The sequence below is a fragment of the Sinocyclocheilus anshuiensis genome, unplaced genomic scaffold (assembly GCF_001515605.1).
Source record: "Sinocyclocheilus anshuiensis isolate Anshui unplaced genomic scaffold, SAMN03320099.WGS_v1.1 scaffold207, whole genome shotgun sequence".
NCBI classification, from domain to species: domain Eukaryota; kingdom Metazoa; phylum Chordata; class Actinopteri; order Cypriniformes; family Cyprinidae; genus Sinocyclocheilus; species Sinocyclocheilus anshuiensis.
The window spans coordinates 5581130-5590634 of record NW_015551045.1 but is presented as its reverse complement, the minus strand read 5'-3'; the positions used below and the strand labels follow the sequence as shown (position 1 = coordinate 5590634).

The 9505-nt window shown below is 36.2% G+C and overlaps 1 protein-coding gene across 2 annotated transcripts in view; it reads right to left on the bottom strand.

Moving 5' to 3' along the window:
* LOC107661743 (rab proteins geranylgeranyltransferase component A 2-like) overlaps positions 1–9505 on the bottom strand; it is a 71506-nt gene that overhangs the window by 20013 nt on the left and 41988 nt on the right. For both annotated transcript variants that reach the window (XM_016451509.1, XM_016451510.1), the window contains exons 9-10: positions 7988–8065; positions 1635–1739 (exon numbers count right to left, since the gene is read on the bottom strand). In XM_016451509.1, coding sequence (XP_016306995.1) covers positions 1635–1739; positions 7988–8065 — 183 coding nt within the window. The remainder of the gene's footprint in view (positions 1–1634; positions 1740–7987; positions 8066–9505) is intronic.

The following is a 9505-nucleotide window of genomic DNA, read 5'->3' as shown; positions in this document are numbered from 1 at the left end:
TGTGAATGTTGATGCTTTAATAACAAATATTTATCGGGAGCGTGTATGCTGGGATTTCATAAATTTCATGGAAAAAAAGGTAACGTAACTAGTAATATAACTAATTACTTTTGAAATAAAGTAATCGGAACAGAAACGTGATTACTTTTAAAAGGAGTAATCAATAATTTGATTACATTTGCAGAGTAATTTGCCCAACACTGGTCATCACACAAGGACAACTAAGAATATATATGATATTAGGGCTGGGCGATATAGCTAAAAAAATGTATCAACGATATAATGTTTCATAGACTTATAAGTGCATTACCGCCACCTATCTCTCAAATGGACCACACTTCCAATTGAGATTGTAGATAGAGTGTCAATGGTCCATTTGATTAGATAGGTGGCGGTAATGCACTTATAAGTCTGCGATCCGCCGTAAAGTAAGAAGAAGAAGAAGACGCGTCACGTGCCGGCTGTTGAGAACACGCTCAGGACAGTTCGGACATTGCGGTGAATCAGAGGTAAAAAACGATATAAATACTGTCCATCCATTGACATTATAGGACTGACAGACTGAAACGGTTTGAGTTAAAAATTTCTGTTTGTGTTATACTGAAGAAACAAAGTCACCTACATCTTGGATGCCCTGGGGGTAAGCAGATAAACATCAAATTTTCATTTTTGGGTGAACTATCCCTTTAACTTTGCAGTGAGACGCGAGTGCAGCAGTCATATTTGTCTGTCTAAAAAATGTGCTGAATTTGCGTTCTGTGTGAATGGCTTAGTTTCAGTTTTAACCTATTCAACATTTTCTACGCATTGAGCTACTATATTTCTCTAATATTTTAAATGAATAATGCAGCAACTGCACGTCTCGTGGGCTAGACTAACAAAACATTAAAATGCATTAAAATGCAACAACGTCATTTACATCATCATCACCGCATCTCGTGCTCCAATGATGACGCTCCCTGATGCACACCTAACATTTGATTGTACTATTTTTGTATTCAAATGCAAATGTTTATTTTAAATTCGACTTATATTATTATTTTTTTTATTCACAATCTCCTCATCACAAGCAGGCACAGCACTCAATTCAGCATGTGTTTGTGTGTGCTGTCTGCGTCACTCATAGCACGTGCTTATATCGTGCACATTTCTATATCGAACATTTTTTTATATCGTTATCAAAGAAGGTGTACCGTCGATAAATATCGATACCGTTTTATCGCCCAGGCCTATATGATATGGACCACTTTTATAATGATTTCATGGTGCTTTTATAGATTTTATCCCCATTTACTTTCATTATATGGAAATTATTCAAAACATCTCATTTTGCATTTCACAAAGAAGCCATTATGTATGTTAGGAAAAACAAATGTATAATGTTATAATTACAATAAATTAAATACAACTTTTAACAAGTTACCATTTTGGTTATATTGGAGGTATAAAGTGTTTTTATTTTTTTAATAGTATTAAATATATAAGAAAGTGCAAGTGAAATGTCAACACTGTAGAGCCCTGCTCTTCATTATAACAGCTGGATGGGACGATCAATATCTGTTTTTCATGGTAGAAATGACAGTTTGTCAGTAATTACAATAATGAATACTAATTTCACTTTATTATGTGCTTACCTGTAAGCTGTGCTCTGTCTTTGTTCATCTCTGATGTACGAATCTTCAACCACAAAATGACTGCAGCTGATCTTCTGACCACGTGTATCAATCACAGCTTTAACTCTATGACGTATGAATACAGAAGACGCATCAGGACAAGGAAAAACTGCAAGCCTTTCTTTACCCCAAAAAAACTGCTTTAATCACAAAAGGGTCAAGAGACGGTCAGATTATGATTTGAAGATAAAATATTAAAAGACTAGAGCATCATATATTAGCTGTCTCATCCTTCATGGGTCAGGTGGTTACTTCTAAAAACTCTTTTTATAAAGAGAAGTGGCCTGCCATTGCATATGCATCACTATAGGAATACATGGTGCTTTGGCATTTTTGTCAATAAATAAGTCATATTTTTGCATTGTTGGAATAAATCAGATTTTAAACAATTTTTGTTTGCATGTCTACTGCATGTCAGTTAATATCAAAACGGAAAATTTGGATCCCAAAACAAAACCAGACATGAACCACCAGCTTAGGGCACAGGTTTGACCTTTCCTCCTTTAATCTCTGCAACCGAGAAGGAAAAGAGCGAGTGAGAGAGAAAAAGGAGGAACAGAGGAGAATCTGTTGGCTTGTTATGTCAAGAGTTATAAATGTGCTTTATAGGGCTCATTATCCAAACTAATGGGCTGGGGGTGACATCCTTGAAATGGACTTTCACAACACAATAAAGGGGCAAGAGAGCGTCTCCCTCCCCTGACGAAAAGTCAGGCCTCGGAATAATTCTCCCCCCAATGCCCAGATTGACTGCAGGACAGATCTGTTTATGTAAATGAAGATTTATTTACTCGGAGGAACTAGCAGAGGAAGTGGAGGGCTTCCAATCAATCGTCAGCCAATGGGGTGAAAGAAAGCAATATGAGACACATTTCACAAACCTAACACACCTGAGGGACTCCGTAGCAGGTCGCTTTTGCTCACAGGAAGCTCCTTCTGAGTTAAGCGAACCAACTACTTATTTACGTAAATGACTGCAGGGCTATGTCTAAAAGCATTTCAGGCCAATTGACAATTTCAGGTCAATCTTTCATTTTATGATGTACAATTATTTTTATCCTTTAACTCCAACATTCGTTTTAATGTGTATTGAAAGCTGATATTGTTAATTATGTGATTTCAGTTTCGATTGTATTGTTTTCATTACAGCAAATTAAAAACCTAATGAATTATTTATATAAATTATACAATGTATACAGTTTATATAGTGAGAATTATATATAATAATAAACATATAATTTTTTTTGTCTTCACAAAAATCCTAACTTCAAGTAATTCATTAGGTTTTTCATTTGCATTAAAATGAATTTAAACCTAATGGAATGTGAACCTAACCATTTTTTTTGTTAGAGAATGTAAACATTTTTATGCATATAAAAGATTTTGATACAAATATCATAACAGTAACAAAAATGACGGAATTACTTGGGCAAGCAGAAAAAAATCCTTATACGAGTCCTGGATTGAATTTTGTTCAACATTTTTAATATGTTTTGCAATTATCTGCAGTGTTCTCTCAGTACTCCATGTAAGGAGTTTTATATATAAGTGCACAAGTTTCTTCTGTCAGGGTGCATAAAACACTGAAATAGTGCTAATGATTCCGTTTCACTTGCAACCAAGGCCAGCGTTGGCTTTGTAGATCATCATAAGCATTCATAAATCACCTTCATAAACTATGTCAGTGGCCTCTGAACCAATCAGCGTGATAACCTTGCACCCAACGATGCATGCGTTCAAACTCATTTGAATTTTATATACTTCTCTGCAAATGTGGTTTTGTGTAGGCTAAACAGATCATATGCTGAATGACACCATGACGGATATTACAAGCAAGAAGCTAATTTGTCTTGGTAAATATTGCATAAAATAGTACGCCATTGTTTTAAATCACTGAAAGAATTGGTGTCCACATTAACTCGCGTATGGACAAAAGAGGAAATACAAATTATATTTTGTGCATTAAATTTCCAACTTGGATAGTCAACATAACATATGGGTTGGGTGCTTTCTTCAATGTAACCCAAAAAAAGGGATTTTATCACCGGGCCGCCACGAGTGACAGAAGAAATCATCACAGGCCACTCAAAGAATTGAGTTCAGTTGACGTGTGAAATGAACTTGGACAAATGAATTCGGACACGTGATTGAGTTGCCTGTCGAGGCGGTAACAAACCGGACAGCGCTGGACCGTCCTCCGCATGGAGTGGCAGGTGGGATTTGAGGGTCTGTAATCCTCTGCTGCATTATTAATATGGCTCTACCCTTTTCAGCTTTATGTCTGTAATAAGAGCAGACATAGGGCGGTAATTTATGATGCCAGGGAAATTAAAATCATTGTTCAGCCTGCCAGACACCTTGCCAGCTTTTTTTCTTCACCTTCATGAAACTTTTTCCATCGATGATGTATGGCGCTAACCTCCAGCGCAGGGCTGACTCCACACGGGGCGCCACTGGTGGAGGGCACGGATGGTCCGCGCTACACTCTAGGCGATGCTTTATAGACTGAGCTCAGGGTCTGACGGACACCTTGGTTTGGAGCTCTGCCAGCTCCCATCCCAGCCCTGGTCAGCGGAGTCTGGCTCCAATCCAATATGGATGAAAGGATTCGCCTTGAAACTTCTAAGTGCTCCAGTTATATTGGGGTTCTTGTATTTCAGGGCATCAGTGGCGATTAGGAAGAATGTACAGTAAATTATCAATTAAGGTCATCTTGGTTGTTTTTCGTATGCTACGTTAAGTTTTGAGGAACACTTCTTGCAGTTCAAGTAGAACTGACAGTAGGGACGGCATCAGGGACAGATGTCACATATCAAAACTGACCTCCGTCAAATGACCTACTAAAAGACTGAATAAACATCTGAAAAGTACGTTGGGAGAACAAATTATTAAAGTTATCCGCTTGGTTCAAGAATAAATGTTACCATTTAATATATATACACACACACACACACACATATATATATATATATATATATATATATGAAAAACCACTTCTTAAAATGTAATTTATTCTCAAAAAGTTGGCCAGGTTAATGAATGGGTACTGATACACATTTTTGTGATTACATTTGAATCTGATTCACAAGCTTTTGTTTAGATTCAATTCAGTTTTCCATTTGTTTTGATTCATTTTGATTTGGTTTTATGTAATTTTCATTCAATTCTGAGTCATTCTGTCATATTTCGGTTATAATGTTGAAATATGAAACAAATCCTCTTTCGGCTACTGCTGTAAATTATATAAGGAATCTTTATATTTAATATTAATTATAATATATCATTACTACTAGATTTTAATAGTATTTTAAAAATTAACAACATGACCCACAGTTAACTGCTATTTATTTATCAGATGAATATATCGAAAAACTGATATTTAAAAAGTTTTGATTTTATGTTTTAGTTTTAATTTAAAGGTGACCTATTATGCCCCTTTCTACAATATGTAATACAAGTCTCAGGTGTCCCCAGAATGTGTCTGTAAAGTTTCAGCTCAAAATACCCCACAGATCATTTATTATATCATTTTGAAAATACCTATTTTGAGTGGAAGCAGAAACACGCTGTTTTCATGCATGTATCTTTAAATGCAAAAGAACTTCTGCTCCCCGCCCCCTTTTCCAGAATAGGACTGTGCCTTTACAGCTCATACGTCAGATACTCTGATAAAAAAAAAAAAAACTATCTGTTTGGTTTTGATTATCACGTCTATAGCTATAGCTAAAACGTCTATCATGCGTTTTATAGCCATATTAGTTTAAACTTCTGATATAGGGTTTTCTGAGCGCACACATCCGGAGCACGCGCACAGAAAGCGGCTGTCACACGGCATGTGATTTCTAAACTAAGTTCTCTTTCATGTCTTATTGCGCTTAAACTGTCAAATACACACACGTTTATGTTAAAAACACACAAGTTACAAAAACAGTCTGTTATGTTTGTGAAGGTAAACACCTGGGAAAGAGATTGCATGTTTATATTAGATCTGTGTGGCAGCAGGGTAATATACTCGTCTGTGCAGCTAACGATAGAACAGTTTGCATGCTTTGCTCGAACTTTAGCCATGGCATTAGAACTGGTATACCGTTGTCACTTGCGAAAACAGAATGGCGGTGCTGTCACCGTGAGTGGAAACGTGCAAATAAAGGGGAGGTGATATTATAATAAGATCCATTTGCCACGTCACGAAGGGAGCGAAATCTGACGCGCTTGTTTTTTCAGATGCTTGCAGAAAAAGGCTTACCAAAACAAAGTTACTGGGTTAATCTTTTTCACATTTCCTGGGTTGGTAGATGCACCGGGGACCCGGTTATAGCACTTAAAACTGGAAAAAGTCAGATTTTCATGATATGTCACCTTTAAAATAGAGGTCAACCAATAGTGGATTTTACCGATACCGATAGCCAGGTTGGACCATATTGGCCGATACCGATTAATCAACCGATAGCTTTTTAAATGGATACTGAATGAAAACGAAAATAGTGCTTAACTATTTTTTTAAAAAACAGTACTGAACCATACTGTAAATTAATAAAAATAGAATTATTATATTAATCATTAAAGTTAGCTCATAGTTTCATAGTAAATGAACAATGTGACAGAGATGAGTTTGAAGTTCAGTGTTTAAAAAAACAGACCAAATGGAAAAAGAAAGCGCAATCTATATTATAGCTCAATAAATGAAGCATACTTTCTTAGAGCCATAGAAAGACAACCGTTTAGCTGAAAAAATGAACAATACACAATTTTACAGCCTAGGGTGAAGTCATTATGTACATTAACAAGGATTTGGGACAAATATAATGTAATTTAATGGAAAACTATGTGAATGGCGCTGTGTGGCGTGGCAGGATTTTCCGTCGTCTGCATTTAAATCGACATCTGAAGTGTCCTGCACTGTGCAGGCTGCCGCAGCCTCACGTATCAAAACATACAACACGAGGTGTCAGTGATTTCCGCCACTATAGGCCGCTCTCGCACTGTATAATGACAGCGGACCCTTCTCAGCAGCTCATTCAAATGGAAAAAAACCTGAAAAACTATCGCCATGGATTTTTGATAGTTCCAGCACTCAACTATCGGTGCCGATTAATCGGCAAAACCGATATATCAGTTGACCTCTTATTTAAAATAACTGATTTTATGTAAACCTGTTATTATAATAACAATGTTAAAATTATTATACATTGTCATTTGTTCAGACTACACTGGTTGCACATTTTTTGATTCACTAAAAAGAACTGGTTCATGAGAGTAATTTGTATATGAATCAAACTACACTGTTTACTCTGCATGTTATAACTCAATAGATTTCCACATATGCAATTAAAATTCAATTTGGACCCAGGGAAAATTACGTATTTTGCCGTGGACTGGTAGATTCAGTAACAGTAACAGATGTGCTGCTGCTGAGTATAAGAAGGTTTTTGTAATTTTAAGAATTGATACTGAGATTGCAACTAATCAGAGAAGCAGCCATAATTGGGTTGATATGCCCAATTACTAGTTTACGAGCAATTTATGATTTTCTGATAAACGACAGGAAAATGCATCTAATTTGAGCACTGCTGCACTGGCATGATATGCCATAGCCTTTACACTAGTAAGCTAATGCTTTCACATGTGTAAGTGTCCGTGCGCTACATCCAGAGGAATCCAAGCCCCCTGGGTCATTCACCAGCAAGATGAAAGAAACTCAATATATTGCCAAAGAGAAGGCCAAAGAATGAGGAAGGAATAAAGAGAGAGGGGAAAAAAACCCCGATCTAACCTAGTTTATGACAACAATCCACCTTTGAAACTCATTAAAGGCCTTTCTGGTGGGGCCTGACGCACATTATCAGCACAGATTAATCAAGGGAGACGGGAGATGAACTCTCATTTTTTAAGAGGCAGCAACAGAGGGCTTTTTTGTCTTCAGATGAAAATCAATTAGTGGAGGTAAGGCCACGAGGAAAAAGCGGCATCACTCATCGCCGGCCCAAGTGGCAGAGTCTGTGATTTGTCTTCCGAGCTCGGCTGCTTAAGGGGGGCTGGTACCGCTGTCTCCCAGAAAATTAATTTCATATCTATATTCCGAATATTCCCCCCCACCCATTCACTCATGTGAGCCATCTCTTGGCCTTGTTTTTGAGTACCCCGTACACAAATGAGCTCTGATCAGCCTTGGGATGCTGAAGTGGTGTGAATCAACCAGAGGAGGAAGTAAATCTACTTACCTAATTGAATTTCGGTGTCTTACGAGTTGTTGTTTTTTTGTTGAAATGCGTGTTGTTAATGTGTAAGATGTGAATCAGTGGTGAACTACTTACTTGTTAGACGCCTTGTCCACAACCAGGCACTGCACTGAGTGTCGCAGACAATAAATTCCTCCAAATACGGCACACATTCTGCAGGGAGACAAAAAAAGTAACACCTTACATACACTTGCATTTATTTATATGACATCCAGTCTGTATGGACCCGCTAAACAGCTGTAATTGCAGCTGATGGCATGACATTAAAAGGGCTGATCACACCTTGTCCACACGAAAAGGACAAAATCCAATTCATTTGACAAGGCAAAAATGTCACCAAGATCTTAAAATGTGTTAACTTCACAAGTAAAGCTTTTTGTCATGTAGTCTCGCGATCTTGTGGTGATAAAGTATAGCAGCATAATTAAACTATAAACAAGGACAAAGTGATTCAAATATTCTTAAGCTTGGAGACAATGTCAGACAACGAGACAGACAAAAAGATGGATGGACAGACCGACAGACAGACAGAAGCTGTGATATAATAGCTGACTTCGTGTGATTGCACACAGTTGAATTATTAATATTAAGAATAACACAATAGTAAAAGTAACTATATATTGGTGTCTAATATATTGCCTTTTTTGGAGTTTTACAAAGGTAATAAGCAATTAGAGGCTGTGAGTTACTGACACTTTAGATGATTACACCCTTAACCATAGTAAAAATTAGTTTACTGCACACTCTCTCACGGGTTAAATGAATGAATGAATGAATGAATAAATAAAGATGATTTATTACAATTATAGATCTAGTTATTTTTCATTATTTATTTGCCATCGTATTTTGTAATTGTTTTTGAAAGGATTCGCTTATGCTCACAAAGGGTGCATTTATTTAATCAAAAACACAGTAAAAATATACATTAAAAAATTGTGAAATATTACTACAGTTATAAATGTATTTTCAATTAAATTTTAAAATTGATGGCAAAGCTAAAAATTTCAGCATCATTACTTCAGTCTCACAAGATCCTTCAGAAATCATTATAATATGCTGAATTGTCTTATTATTAGTATTAATTATGTTATTATTACCATTTACTATTATTATCAACATTGGAATAAATAACAGGAATTTACATTTACATTTACTCATTTAGCAGACGCTTTTATCCAAAGCGACTTACAAATGAGGACAATAAAAATAATTATATTTTAAAATATATTCAGACAAAAATCTTTGAAACTGTAATATTTCACAATATTATTGTTTTTACTGTATTTTGATTAAATAAATACAGCCTTGGTGAGCACACATTTAGAAAACAAATAACCCTTATTAACATATTCTTTCATTAACAAGGCATAAATATACACCAAAAGAAATCCTGGGGGCACACACCCGCCACCTTGTATGCCACAGGCAAGAAGGCCAAAGGTTAGGTATTAGGCCACATAAACATGTTTAAAGACACAGATGGTGAGATTTTGCTGTTCACTCCAAGGGGAAAAAACGTCTGGCCTTGTCTACCCAGATTAATATAGAGACATGGCATCTTAATAAAGTGCAAAGATAAAAAAAAAAAAAAAA